We start from the raw sequence: 15,504 nt of genomic DNA on the forward strand, positions 1-15,504 counted from the left end.
GTACATCCGCTGGAGACGGTTCACTCCAGGAAGTAAGCCACAGAAGAAGACTTCAGAGTTATTGCACTTTAAAACAAGCAAACAATCTGCCTTTATTCATTTCCCAACAGTTCAAAGGAATAAAACTACACGAGCTGAAACGTTTGTGAACCACTGGTTCATTGGGTCCATCTTTAACAATGTTAGCTGTGTGTGCTATGATGAGTTTATTTGGTTAAAATCTGAAACTAAAAAGTATCAGCTGACTTGAGTTAAATCAAGTAAAGTACCTCTAAATTGCACCTAAATGGAGGCCTAGACAACTTATTCAATATTACATCAATATTATATTGGCCTTATACTCCAATAAATAATTCAAAGACTATTGAATCACTTGTGTTACACAACTAAAATCTCTTAGGTTTTTCAAGTTGGAATTGCAGACACATGCTACGTTGACTCAGTGATTAAAGATGTTTTTATTTCATTAAATTAGCATGATTTCAATAAGTATGCATTTTGTAACTCACATGACACACTGAGCCATATGAGACCCTGCACTGTAATTTGAGGTGTGTCATTGTTGTCTTATTTTTTTAGAAATGATTGTAAGCGTAGCTGGCTGTTCTTGTACAATGCAGAAGTCCAATACAGGTACTGAAGGATCGGTGGTTCCTGCAAAGTGCTTTCAAAGCTCAAGCAAAGCATTTGTCTGTGGCCGCACGCAAAACGAGCAGTTTCAGAAGTAATGCTTTTGAAATACATACTAAATTCAATGTGTTTGCAAAGATTCCAAAGACACCCAAAACAAAACCTTTGACTGTGCTGATCAGGCGGCGCTCAAGTGGGATTCTGAAAGAGACGATTGTTGAGCTCACTATGTTGCTCCTCGTGGTTTGCCAGACAGAGCTCCTGCAGCTGCTCTCAGTAAGCCTAGATAGTGTAAAGACCTTACAATAATGATGATGACAGATATGGTGTGATGTGGAGAGATCACACTCTGAACACTAACTGTGCAGTGTAAAAAGCCAGAGGGGAAAGAGCACAATATAAATGGCAGGTCTGTACCAGACCAGGGCAACACCCTCCACAAATTCAATCACTCGAGGTGCCAGAATTCTACATAAAACCACAGCACTGAGTAAATGCATACAGTCTATATATCGTAAAGCCCCCATTTAACACCATTTGATCAAGTATTACATTGGACAAAGTGCAAGTGTCTATGTTGAATTCCATCCATAGGTGTAGTTTTTACTGGCTGGGAGCTGGATTAATGTTTTCAGGACAAACACAGTGTTGAACTTGTCAGACCGGTGTTGCAATGGGTGTGGACTGACGACGCACAAGAGCCTGGCGGGCTGGCATTAACCGTGCACTTGTGTGGGTTGGCTCAGAAGTGCAAACGCGTTGGATTTTTCCCGACATTGGACGAACAGCCGAGTTTCTGGTTGTGATAACTCCTGTAAAATAGGGGACACTACTCTGGAGGAGAGGAGGACTTGGCCTATGGTGATATAATTTGACTGGAATCAGAATGGAGTCAAATGGCACAGCTGGAAATCACGGTGAGTTGGAGCCCAGATTTATGCTGCCTGTTGAATTCTACTACTACTGCATCCAAGAGCTCGGTTTGACATCCAGGGTCGGGTGGGGAATATCTAGTATACTTATGTTCATGTGATTTTTGGCAATTATTATTTCATAGGTCTGTATCAGAGAATAGTTTGGAAGTTTTTAAAAGAAAAGAAAAAAGACATGCTTATAACTACAACATTTTGTTTTGGTATATTTGTGGTTTCGCTGCCGAGATGAGGGTCAGATAAATATAATCCAACATGAATCCAACATCACCGGTTTATTTCTGTCTCTGACAGCAAATTTCACCCAAATAATTAAAGTAGCGTCGGTAGTTTAGTTTTTGTTGCCCGGACACAAGAGCAGAATACGTGCTGGTGTCATGTCTGGCCTATTGCAAACCAAGTCTACCTACGGGTACAATTAAAAGTAACCTAACCTAATGGGGCGTTCACACGCGTTTGGTGTGAACGCACCATAATAACCAGAACGCTTGTAGAGGCATAACAAATATTTAGAAGTAGAAGTAGACTACAGTATACATAACCACCACGTGGTGGCGCTATTTTACAGCGCATTACTCAAAAGAGGATTCAAATGACTTATTCGAGATTCTAGCCAACTAATTGTTTGAAAACTGACGTGTGCAGGCCAAGTCCACACAACAAATAAACATGTTTAAACTGCGCATGTGCAACATCCATTTAAAGTTGAAATGGAGCCTATAATGTATTTTCTATTCCATAAGCAGCGGGACGTGAGACTCCTCACTTCAAGGAAAGATTGACAGTGTGTTTTTTTTTTTAATTCCTTGAATGCATCATGAGAGCCGATCCGAGGTGTCCTAACTCGATGACATTGAGATGTTTTAAAAATAATAATAAGATTTTTTAAGACTGAGTGTGAGGTTAACTTTCTATATAGAAGTCCTCACCAGAGAGTACACAGCTGGACATGCACCGCTGCCGTAAAATAGACCCGCCCATAAGAGGGGCCGTGGTGGTTGCTGTGCCTCCACACACAACACCCATTACACCGACTGGATATTTTTTACTGTAAAAAAAAGAAGAAGAATAACAACAAAGTAGAGGAAGAAGTTATTCCACAATGTCCTGTTTGCATAAACGCCCGAAAAGGACGAAATCCGAGGAGCGAGCTTTCCAGGAGCAAGTGAAGCGAGTTGCGCAGGAGAATGGAAAACGGTTAGGTAAGTTCCCCAAAGGTGGACACGAGCCTCTTTTTTACAACACGGGCAGGCGAATGTTTTGATCACCTGGATTTGAAAGGTGCTTCTCTTGTCAACATATATCAGGGATCATACAATCTCGCAGGATACTGTGTTTGGGTTCCTACGAGGTAATAAGGCTGCAGGCTTCCACATTGCCTGGGGCGGTGCATTCTTTCTTTCTTTCTTTCTTTCTTTCTGTCAATATGGCAACTCGGAGGGGGGGGGGTTGTTGAAAATGACATCGCATGCAATCTTTCAAAAAGGGACAAACACAGGAAGGAGTTTTAACCTTCAAAAGAGCAGACAGATGAGAACTCCACTGTGGTGTGAAAAAAAGAAATGTTGCAGCATATGTTCATGAGTTCTTAGTCATTTTCAAAAAGAGGACAGCAGAGCAATAACATGCAAACTGTTATAAAGCTCTAGAAAAAAATAATAATACTTTGATAAGCGATAACCTGTTGCACCATCTTGTTTGTTTTGCTCAACCTTTTCTGTACCATAAGTGGGGGTCTTTTGGACCATCTGTTTCCTCAGATCTCAACCACCCCTGGCTCCCTCGCAGGTTGTGTGAGAAACCTCATCATTATCTAATCCCTCAGAGGCATTTCACTTTATTCTTGGCCATCTTCTTGCCCTAGCTTGCCTCACAGGGTGGAGGCAACATCACCATCTGAAACTGATGACACTGCAAAAGAAGGGAAAAGAAAAGTCATCATGACTTTAATAAACTTCCTTCAAATCCACATATATGGGAAGTGTCTGTTGCTGTTCTCTTTTCATAACATAGTTCCACTGGGTGACTAAGCACCTCTTCTTCCCAGTAAAGTAGATAACATGAACAAGGTGGTGACCAACAAGTAGAAGCTGCCACTGCACACTGAGTCGGTTAAACTGCTGACGGAGCAAGGGGCGGTGTGGAAGCCTTCAAGCTGCTTTGCCTGGTCCTTCAGAGGCTCATAAACAGCCTCTGTGAGTCTGTGGTGGGAAAGAAATGTCTGCAATGTTTGGGTCCGGCCCACAACGCTGACACAATCCCAGCTGAGTTGTTGTGAATGCACGTATCATCAAATGCCCCTTTGCGTACTGAGAGGACATCGATACACATTTTACACAACTGCTCTGTGTTTAATGACCATTTTAAGCTGGCGTGATGAGCAAAGCTCAGTCCCACCCACATACACTAACTCACACCAACATTACCTCACACCTGCACAGACAACTTGACTAAACATTGACCTGCCAGCATTGTCCTGTGAGCCTATTGTTAGCGTTCGGCAGATTCTTCCCAGTAAGCCTTAATCAGCTAATTTCTTCAGCTGAATGATAAGCCACTTGCAATGTTGCATGGAACACTGGAGTGTACACTCAGAGTGCACACAGGTAATGTTACCTGACTGTGCTCAGATTTACAGGGTCTTTTAGACAAAAAGAAAGGAATAGTATGAATAATGTGGACAAAATCTTCATCCCACACAAATACAATTATTCTTGGTGAAAGCCAGATGTCATAGCCAAACTAAGGTTATATGGAGGGGCATGTAGTTTATGTATATAGGGCCACACCACTGATTTTACACAATGGTCAATTTATTCTAGAAGTACTCGCCTGTGAAAACAGTATAACAGTGTAATCCCTTCTGTGAGATTGAACCTTGATGATGTCATCGGGGTCCGCTTGCTCCTGGAGACTAAAAGCTCCAAATAAACCATCTTTCAACATTTCACTTTCTTCCTTTGAGTAAGATCAAAGATCAAATATAACACAAAATACAACGATCCGAGAAGTGTCTTGGCCTTGGAACTTCCATAAAACTGCCATTATACCTGCGTTACAAAGTGGGGGCTGGAAGGGTCAAATGAAGTGGTTGCATTATGGTAAAAATAGATTCAATGTTGTTGGAGCTTGACCCATAAAAGTCAGATATCTGGACCTCCAATGCTACAACTTTGACTGTTGTTTTTTAAATCTCTCTCTCTCTCTTTATGAAAATGCAATACCAACTCTCTGGAGAATCTCTTTCAGGAAATGAAGACCTTATTTCCCTTAGTAACCATCTCATAATGTCCCTCTATAGAAACAGCCCTGGCTAGTGCATCTTACGTCATATGGCAGTTCAATTGATCAGATTTGTGTATGACCTCTGCAGGTTTGGAGGGAGATCCAGATCTGCAGTTCCTCCTGCTCGGCGGGGAGCTGATCAAGATTCGCTCGAGGTCCTGGAAGAAAAACCGCTTCTTCAAACTGCAGGAAGACTGCAAGACGTTGTGGTATGAGTCCCACAAAATATTCAAGCGGAAACAGACTTGTGAGTGTCGCCTTCTACATGGGTTACATTTTTGTATTTACACAATGCACACAAATAGGAAAAGTTCTACAAAGCCAGTTTCTTTGAGTTTTTTTTTCCACTTGGGGCAAGTCCAACCCACTGTCTTTGTGAGCTGTTCATCTGTCCGCTATTATTCCGTCAACATAGAGTTCTCCTTTCAGATCTCAACAATAGCCTCTTGCAAACACACCCCTCAGATCCCACTGGTACACCAGAATATGTGAGAAGTGGGTACATGGAATTCACACAGATTCTGCGTACTACCGTGAGGCCAAAGACAGACTGGAAAATACTAGTGTTTGTTTGTGTGTGTGACAGAGATTATTTCCCTCTGATTTCTGGTTTAGTAAGCCAGGCTGTCTGGCGTGAATATGCATACGTCCTCTGGGCCTCTCTGATTTCCCTCCAATACTGGTGGCGGCGGCGGCTGCCAGCAGACCTGATAACCTCTGGCCCCCGCCTGAGCCGTGCACAAACAATGAAACACAGAGCAGTGCCCCTAATCTTCCCCGTACAGACACAGCAGACACACACACAGGTGATATCGATCGATACGGCCGTGTGAACAGTTCTGTGTCAAAGCTGATATTTAACACGACCAAACTGGCCTTGAAGTTGCAGGCATTTCCTTGCGTACGGAAATAAGCGTGCATGTCTTATTGTTTTCCTGTGGGCTTGAGCTAACCGACCAATCAACTCTAAAGCACGTATTGAGTTTTTTTTCTGATGCTTCACCGAAGCAGAAGCTGTTTTGCTGGTACGGACACGTTTCTATGTCGTGGCTGTAAATCATCCACTGAGTGAGAAAAGCCCTCCACTCTGGACGACTTCTCATTCGACCCAATCGACTGTAAAAAGCTCCTGTTCTCTTTTTCCCACACGCCATGACGGCCATTTTCCCTGATAGCATTCATACACACACACACACACACACACAGGCATATATACTACAAAATCAAAGAGCCGGGGTCGGGGAGTATTGAGTATTCAGAGTAAAAATGTAGAATTGCCAAGATTACTGTAACGGGTCCGTGTTACCCTCCCCCCCTAGCACAGAGACACAAGAGACTCGAACTCGGTTAGGATCTTTATTTGCTGGGAGACAGTCGTGCTCTTCGGCCTTGCCCCTGAGCGCCCTCCTGTGTCCGTAATTCTGCTCTCGTCACGGCAATGTCCATCTCCTCCTCCTTCCGTCCTACTGCCATTTTATAAAGAGCAAATCATTAGACCCATCTGAGGCCGATTAGGCCTCCACCTGGTACCGTTCCCTGAGCGCACTCCCCCAATTCCCCTCTTCAGCTGAGCCTAACCACGTCCCGCCACCACAATTACATTTGTACATTTACGAGAAAAACACTTTCTTTTATAATATTAGAATTATAATTCTTTGTGATTTATAATGTCATAAATCTGCCTACAACCTCCCCACGCCTGCAGTGGATGATCTAATCAAATTATACTTTTTTGTACTATTTAGAGCAATAACACTCGTGATTTTGGCCCAGAATCACCATATTATCACTAGACGCATGATTCTGCCATGAATTGGGCCGATTCAGAGGAGAACAACATTCTGATTTAATACGCCGTCGTATGCTTACATTCACACACCGACATGGCTGACTCACGACAAATGCCCTCTTCACTCGTAAAGGCTCTCTTCTCTTTGAAGAAAATAGTTTTGAAAAGAGCAGCAGGAACTTTGAAGTTGCACAATGATCTCATTGTAATACATTTTCGTCTTGTATTCAAGCAATGCCGGGCGTGGCACGGGTGACATGACGTGCACATTGTGGAGGGACTGAATTCTCTAAAAAAAAAACTTCACAAAGCTAAACTTCTGTACAGTGGTCTTCTTTTGTGGGGGTAATGTGCAGGCGCTGATTAAACAAGCACCTTCTGGTGAGGGCCTCCACGGTATGTTGTTCATCCGTCAGTCAGCTGAGTGTAAACCAGCGTTTCTTCACACCGCCCCCTCACTGTCGTGTTCTTCTCTCCAAGTAGTCTGACCTTTAGCTTCCTCCAGCCTGAGATAGTCTCTGATTCTCTCAGTAACAATGGCCGCTCTTCACTCCTCAGCCTCGGGTGGTAAAGGGTGGAAACACTGTGATTGTAGCCCAGCTTCAACATATGGCCTCTGAGCTAAGCTTCTGGTGTGTTGTTACAAGGGCGGTTGTTGACATTTAGCGTGATTACATCACTGTGCACGCTCTTCCGTACATTAAGCTGCCCAACAACAGAGCAGGACCCCCAATGTATGGGCGAGAACAGGCTCTGTGTGCACAGGCCTTCAGTAAATGTCCTCTTTGTGTGGGTGTTTAATCCCATAAATGTCGATCATAGTATTTGATGTCTTGCCCATGTGTGGCAGTGTGTGAGGCGAGGAGATCAAGTGAGGCATCAAACGTGACAAATCTCTGTGGAATGTGTTTGGGTTGCCAAAGAATCCAAATGTTCAGTAGACAACAACAACATGTCTGAGAGGGCCATCTCTCAGAGGGTCTCTAAACTGTCAGTTTAGTTTTTGGTAAACAAGATTTAAGCTCAAACTACTGTTGTTGTGTAACATGTTTGGTAGTTGTAGTAAGAAAGAACTCTGTTGTAGAAGATCCTAAGTCACCACAATTTATTTCTGCATGAGATAAGAGATTTGTTTGGGGGAAAACAACGTATTTTGCATTCATCTTCTCAGTATATATTTACTATTAAAACTGCACTAATCAATATTTCTATCGTGAATCAAATAATGTAATGCAATAGGAAGGGCTCACTGTTTGTATCTGTCAGCTTGTTGTTTTGGTTGTTTGGCCCTCGACTTCACAGTAAACAGACAAAGTCAGCGTTGAGCGGATATAGTGAACGTATTGGTGCATTTAGAAGCTAAAGACCGAGATATGAGTTGGACTAAAAACAGCGAGGAGAGTAAATATTAGTGCCAGTAATCAAAAATAAAACCGGCAAAATATCCAGCATTGAAAATTACCAACCAATTGCTCTGGCCAGTATAATTTCTAAAGTATTAGAACGAATCCTCTTAGATAGGCTTCAAGATTACATCACTACCACTGATAATCAATTTGGTTTTAAAAGTAAACATAGCACAGACTTATGTATATATGCACTGAAAGAAGTTGTTAGTAAGTACAGGAGACATAACACCACAATATTTATGTGTTTCCTAGATGCATCTAAAGCTTTTGATCGAATTAATCATTCCAAATTGTTTATCAAATTGCAAGAGCGAGGGGTCCCTCCATATTTGATTAGAATTTTGCACTTTTGGTATTCACGTCAAACCATGCGAGCTAGATGGGGTAAGAGTGTATCTGCACCCTTCCTAGTGACCAATGGTGTCCGACAAGGTGGAATACTGTCACCTGCTCTTTTTAATCTAACCATCTGATCTACGCTGACGACTTAGTGGTCCTGTCCCCTTATAGCGCTGGTTTACAACAATTGCTCAGAGTCTGCTCAAGATATCTTGACTCTAAAAAGAGTGTTATCATGATAGCTAAAACCAAGGAGGATCAGAAGCTACATTTTCCTTCCTTTTTTTTGGGAGACCAGGAGCTAAATGTGGTGCAGAAAGTCAGATATTTGGGTCACATCATCAGGAACGACCTCAGTGATGATGACGATGAGCAGCGGCAGTGTTGCAAACTTTATGCCCAAGCCAACATGCTGGCACGTAAATTACATATGTGTACAGAAGATGTTAAAACTGCTCTCTTCAGAGCCTACTGTACTCCTCTCTATAAAGCCCACCTGTGGTGCAGTTATAGTAAAGTGAAAATTAATAAAAGATTCAGATGGCATTTAATGATGCTTTCAGAATCTTGCTCAAGCTTCCCAGATGGACAAGTGCAAGTCAGATGTTTGTGACTCGTAATGTTCCCACTTTCCATGCTGTGTTGAGGAATTTTATATACAAATTTAAAATTTGATTAAATGACTCAGAAAATGTAATTATAAAAGTCTTAACTGAGCCAACACAGAGTGATAAAAGGTATTTTTCCCGTTTCTGGAAACATTGGAACAAGTGTTTGTATGTTTTTAAAGTGACTTTTTAACTGCAGTAATTGTACCTATGTCCCTGTATTGTATTGTATTGTATTTTATATATTGTTGTTATATTTGTGTTTATTTTTTTATGGACTCATGAGTCTGGAATAAAAGAAAATTATAGATTTTATTTTTTAAGATTATATTGGTCTTAAAAACACAAATGACTGCTAATGCTGCTGTGTGTTTGTCAGATGTTCAGTTCAACTGTTGTGGCTTGTGAGTGAAGGCCACAGAAGCGAGTTACCACGCAGAAACAAAAGCCTTCCTGGAGATAAGTTGTAAAAAGTGTGTGTGGCGCTCTGTGTGGTTCGTGCCCACCAGCACAAGAAGTCTGCAGCCACAAGATAACGACTTGTCTCGGGGCCGATCGTGGGACTTCCAGCGAGGTCATGGTTGTTCCCAAATTATGACGCTGTTAAACTACTGTATATATGATTTTAAGACACTAATAACCACTGCTAAAGACAGAATTGGTCAAGTGTGCAACTGTTGTTCTCTTGTGATAACTAGATTACAGGAAACTTACTTATCCAAATGAAAAAACAATGCAGGTGATGGTTTCTCAATAATGTACGTAAAATAATGTAATATATATGTTAGCTGGTTTATACTGAAATATATTACATGTTGTGGAAAGACAAACAATAACTTAATTAAATGTTGTTAGTAATCCAGACTATCCGTTTCCACCATGGAGTAAATTAGTTCCTGAAACATATTATTAATTGTATATTTCAGATAGAAACTTGACTAAGAGGATGTTGCATGTCAAACCTAACTGATGAAGTATTGTTTCTACTTATTCAGGCTTCTTTCTGGGTGCATTCCCGTGTTTTGAGGTAAACATTTAACGAAGCTCTTCCTCTCTCCAAACAGTCTCCATCGATGACATTGATTACATGCGCAAGGGCCGTCAGTCTGAGGGGCTTAATAAACACACCCCCAGCAGTGTTGAAGGCCAGTGCTTCACCATCATCTTCAAGGGCCGCAAGAAAAATCTGGACCTGATGGCAGCCAACGAGGACGAGGCGAACAAGTGGGTCAACGGCCTGGAGAAGATCATGAGCAACATGCTCAACCTCAGCCAACAGCAGAAGAGTGAGCAGTATCCTTGACTTCTGGGACTTTTAGTGAAGAATGTGTTTGCATACGCGTTTCTCAAATGGTTTCTACTGTTGGACTCCTCGGAGGAGACGAGTGCCTTTAACTGGCCCAGTTTTGAAGTATAATTCTTAAATCTAAATGTCAGTTGGATCATCAACTGCATGCGGAAAGCAGACAAGAACGACGACAACAAGATGACCCTGAAGGAGCTGAAGCACTTCCTGAGACAGGTCAACATCGAAGTGGACGACACTTACGCAGCGGACATTTTCAAGGTGGGTCGCAGTGAGACATTGCACCCTGTTATGTTATCCATAAAAATGCATAGTTCGCCAAACTTAAAATCCAGTACGTGTTTCATCATGTCGCATAGCAATGTGACAAGTCCAATTCAGGCTCCCTGGAAGGCTCTGAGATCAAGCACTTCTACGACCTGCTGACGTACCGGGAAGAGATAGATGTGATCTACGGGCAATGCGCTCACACAGACGGCCAGATGAGCGCAGAAGACCTGCTCAACTTCCTGTTGAATGAGCAGAGGGAGCAGGTGTCCATGGTGGACGCTCTCAAGCTGATTGAAAAATACGAGGTGGATGAGACAGGTAGGTGCCAAGTCGTTTGCAGCTTTATACACAACACAGTGTTGAGAGACACACGGTCAGGTTCCACATGTCGTATCATATTCAACTGGGTCCGTCTGACCTCTGTCCACCAGCGAAGCAGAAGAAGTGCATGTCCAAAGACGGCTTCCTGATGTACATGCACCAGGAGGAGGGCTCCATCCTCAACCCGGCCCACAAGCAGGTGTATCAAGACATGCACCAGCCCCTCAACCATTATTACATCTCCTCCTCACACAACACATACCTGATGGCGGACCAGCTCAAAGGACCCAGCAGCACAGAAGCCTACATAAAGTAACTGCTTTTACCAACACACTGTACATACTGGATGTACCGTTACTTGAGTTCTGACAACATCCTTTCCCCATCATGGCATTATTTTGTACATTAAAAAGCACATTTACGGCAAATTGTTGGACATATAGATCATCATGTTCAAACCAGATAGTCCCAGGTACTAAACTTAGGAATTAAGTAAAGTCAAAGTATTTAATGTATATTCTTGTTTGGCTTTCCAATGTATGTAAACAACTAGAGCTCTTTCACACTTCTAGTTAAGGAGTTAGCTATTTAAAGAAAACCAGCAACAATCAGTGGGACAAATGATCATAATGAAACCGACTCTAGTTTCCTTTCTGTCGAAAGGCACGTTAACTTCCTGGAAATGTTGTAAAAAAAAGAGCTGGAGTGCAGTGATCCCTCCCAGGTTTACATGAAGGTTTTCTTTCCCTGCAGAGCTCTGATGAAGAGCTGTCGCTGCGTGGAGCTGGACTGCTGGGACGGGGCTAACGGCGAGCCGGTCATTTACCACGGATACACACTCACGTCCAAAGTGCTCTTTAGAGACGTCATTAAAGTCATCAAAGACTACGCCTTCAAAGTATGTGAAATAATGCCGATTGCGTTTCATATCCACCCCTGTTCTTCTCGCTCAGGCCGTTATGGAGAGCTTCCCCTTCACTGATTGGTTGTTTCCTTGGTTTCTCCAGACATCTGACTACCCAGTGATTCTGTCCCTGGAGAACCACTGCACCGTGGACCAGCAGAAGCTCATGGCCCATTACTTGATCTCCATCCTGGGTGATGCTTTGGTCTCAAAGCCGCTGGGCAACAACATGCCCACCAACTTCCCCTCACCTGAGGTGTGTACATATCAGCTCACTGGTTCCTTTTATGACACATTCACATTCTTTAAAAAGTTGCTCCTCAAATAAACACTAAAGAAAGGCCGCACCTAAAAAAATCCACCTCTTACGTTAATGAACCACTTCACTTTCCTGTTTACTTTCACATTAGATTTGTCTGGGAGACGAAGCTGATGAGATGAAAGTAAAACCCAATCCTCATTATGTGAGGACCAAATTAAACCACAAGCACATAATCAAAACCGCCTCTGCTCCTCCTGTTTGAATAATGTGGGTACACAAGATCTTGAGTTTTGCATTCTGTTATCATTACTGAGTGAGCGCTTAGAGATACGTTGTTTATTAACTAATAAGTAGTCAATTGTTATTTCCGCCAGGTGTAGTGTGTTACGACCGTGTGTGTGTGCCTGCATACCTAATGCAATGCAATAAAATCCGCCACAATACGAGATTAAATACCAGTTTTGTTATCTTCGCCGCCATCTTGTTGACTGAGATTCAACTCTTCTTTGTTTGGGAGGGAGGAGGACCCACAACAGGAAGAGATGTGCACTATACTGAGGGCACTTGTTGGAGTTTCATCTGTATGTGAACATGGGCTAGTTTTTAGTATTTGTCTGGGTTGGCATGTCATTAATCAAGCGTTATATACATGTTGTTTTTTCTGCTACAAACTAATTTCATTGTTCACGGTCAATTCCCCAAAACATTCTTCCTTTAGACCTTATTATATCTTTGATAATAAGCATATGTATTGATAAAGTCCTCAGCACTAGAAGCAACACAAAGAAAGGAGGGTTAAAAATGTGCCCGTCAAATCATCGTTCAGTGACATCCCCAAGCCCTGTTCAAATGTAGCACCCATGGGATAAATGTCTGTGGCATTGAGCTTCAAGGAAATTCTAATTATGCATTACATACATGCATAATTATATATTTATATATTATTATTATTATTATTGTAATATATGCCTTTTCCTCTGTCATTAGCTGCTGAGAGGGCGTGATTAGCAGCCACCAATAACGCCTGCTTTTGTTTATCCTTTTTTTCCCTACACAATTACGTGGCACAATACTTTTATGAATTGAAAAACAACGCATAAACACACATTTGGTCGCTTTCTGTGCAGGACCTGAAGCAAAAGTTCCTCATCAAAGGGAAGCGATTGAACAAACTGGATGCTGCCCTCAACAATAACAGCTTCATAGAGGAAGACACAGTGTCTGAGGAGGACGAGGCAGCAGACTGTAAGGAGAACGACCAGAAAGCCAAAACAAAGGTGTGTCAAGTGTTCATAGTACTTTTAAAAAAAAATACATGTCAATTTATTTCCTACAACAAAACTGAGCCACTATCCTATCTCCTTTTTAGAAATCAAAGATCAAACTTGCCAAAGAGCTCTCAAACATTGTCATCTACTGCAAGAGTGTCCATTTTAGTGGCTTTGAACACGCCAAGGAAATGCAAGCCTTCTATGAGATGTCCTCCTTCAAGGAGAGTAAAGCTTTCCACCTGGCTGAGACTTCAGGTGAACATCATAACTTACATGTTCAAGTATGACTTTTCATGAGCAGCGTGTGAACACTGTTTCAATGTGTTCTCGTAGCGACGGCCTACATCAATCACAACATGGACAAACTCAGTAGGATCTACCCCTCCGGCTCCAGAACGGACTCCTCCAACTATAACCCAGTGCCCATGTGGAATGCTGGCTGCCAGATAGGTACAGTCCCTCTTCTGCATGCAGAAATCCAGCATTAGTATATTAAGTGTTTGAGTAAAAAGTAAATGTTTCCCTTCTCTCGCCGATTTGTTTTTTTAGTGGCGTTGAACTTCCAGACTCCCTCCAAGGAGATGCACATAAACCAGGGTCGGTTTCTGCCAAACGGGGCGAGTGGCTACATCCTGAAACCAGAATTTCAGAGAAGCCTGTCCTCTCAGTTTGACCCCAGCGTACTTACCAAAGGGCCCTGGCTAAAGAAGAAGACCTTTAATGTGATGGTGAGAGTTATTCGCAGTTAAACCTGAAAGATGGGTCACACCAAACCAAAGAACTAGTGGCGACGAAGGCCGACTGTTGTGTCGCCTCACGTCGCTGCTGTTGCACTTGAACGCGCAGCAAAGCTGACAGCCAACAACTATCTAGCATGTAGGCGTTTAAAAAAAAAAATTCCCTTCATAGTTATATTGTTACATATTTGTTTTTGTTTCCCGATACAAAAGGTGATCTCAGCTCAGCAGTTACCTAAACTCAACAAAGACAAAGAAAACTCCATCGTTGACCCCCTGGTGAGAATGGAGCTCTACGGCGTCCCAGCAGACAACGCCAGCAAGGAGACACACTACATCAATAACAACGGTGAGTGTAACGCACATAAACACACAGATATGGACACACACACACACACACACCCACACTGCTGATGTCACACACTGAACAATAATCCCTCCCTGCAGGGTTCAACCCGATGTGGAATGAGACGTTCGTGTTTGACGTCCACTTCCCAGAGCTGGCCATGCTGCGGTTTGTGGTGGAGGACTATGACACAACATCCCAGAATGATCTCATCGGGCAGTACTGTCTCCCGCTCACCAGCGTACAGAGCGGTGAGAGAGCAGCTCCTGGAGCAGATTTATGTAAAATCGCATGACTCGTGTTTCTACTCTGATTTGCTGACAAAGCTAAAACTCACTTCCTTGTTTCCAGGGTATCGCCACATCCCGCTGCTTACCAAGAGAGGTGACCTCATCTCCTCGGCCGGACTGTTTGTGCATCTCATGCTCATCGACCCGTAGGATGAACCTTCATGTCGGCAGCAGCATTTTTATAAAAACTCTTGAAAGGATTTTTTATCAAGTTTTAAAGCTAAACTAAAGATTTTTTTTTTTAATGATTTGTCATATGCAAAGGTGCTGAGTCTCAGCTTTTGGTCATTGTATAATTGTAGCTTCTTTTTTTTTTTTTTTTTAAGTAAGATCGAGAGTATTTTCTATGTTAACAAAGAAAGAGTGAATGAAGATGTGAATGAAAGAGCAGCGTGGAAAAGTATTTAAGGAAAGTCATAAAACTGTATTTTTCATATCGGGGAGGACGGTGGTACAATAATCATTTCCTGAGGCTTTCCATACCTTCAGGATCATACAAATCATGGTCATGAAAACAATGTATTTTTCAAGAAAGTCTACAAGCACTGAACTGTTTTAGTGACTCCAGATGCCTTGATTTAAGTTCAGTTAAACAGTATGATATCAAAACAGTATGATGTCCGCTCCACAATGTTTGTCAATGTTTTAACATAAATCTGCTTTTAACATATTAAGCATCAATTCATCTTGTCAAGTATTTCATGTCAAACAAATATTTTAAATCATACTTGTCTCGTCTCTTATCTGCATTTGGACTATAACTCTCAAATAAAACCAGCAGAGTCCCTGATTCAAGCTTGTGTGT

The 15,504-nt window shown here is 42.3% G+C and overlaps 1 protein-coding gene across 2 annotated transcripts; it reads left to right on the forward strand.

Moving 5' to 3' along the window:
- Positions 1 to 1,363: 1,363 nt before the first annotated feature.
- Positions 1,364 to 15,489, forward strand: plcd1a (phospholipase C, delta 1a). 2 transcript variants are annotated; one of them, XM_034560353.1, is made up of 15 exons: positions 1,364 to 1,547; positions 4,936 to 5,094; positions 10,057 to 10,285; positions 10,430 to 10,559; positions 10,658 to 10,886; positions 11,000 to 11,201; positions 11,643 to 11,787; positions 11,897 to 12,049; positions 13,183 to 13,332; positions 13,425 to 13,581; positions 13,660 to 13,776; positions 13,876 to 14,054; positions 14,277 to 14,412; positions 14,511 to 14,660; positions 14,761 to 15,489. In XM_034560353.1, exons 1-15 carry the CDS (start codon positions 1,517 to 1,519, stop codon positions 14,847 to 14,849), a joined length of 2,256 nt encoding a protein of 751 aa, XP_034416244.1. In that variant the 5' UTR covers positions 1,364 to 1,516; the 3' UTR covers positions 14,850 to 15,489. The 2 variants fall into 2 exon arrangements, with proteins under 2 accessions (XP_034416244.1, XP_034416243.1); XM_034560352.1 differs by lacking the exon at positions 1,364 to 1,547 and adding an exon at positions 2,336 to 2,764.
- Positions 15,490 to 15,504: the final 15 nt, after the last annotated feature.

This window comes from Cyclopterus lumpus, chromosome 20 (assembly GCF_009769545.1).
Source record: "Cyclopterus lumpus isolate fCycLum1 chromosome 20, fCycLum1.pri, whole genome shotgun sequence".
Classification (NCBI taxonomy): domain Eukaryota; kingdom Metazoa; phylum Chordata; class Actinopteri; order Perciformes; family Cyclopteridae; genus Cyclopterus; species Cyclopterus lumpus.

Coding starts and splice junctions, on each gene's coding strand:
- plcd1a (XM_034560352.1), top strand. CDS start 2,665: ATGTCCTGTTTGCATAAACGCCCGAAAAGGACGAAATCCGAGGAGCGA. Junction 11,202..11,642: donor AGCACAGAAGCCTACATAAA/GTAACTGCTTTT, acceptor CTTTCCCTGCAG/AGCTCTGATGAAGAGCTGTC. Junction 14,055..14,276: donor AGAAGACCTTTAATGTGATG/GTGAGAGTTATT, acceptor CCGATACAAAAG/GTGATCTCAGCTCAGCAGTT.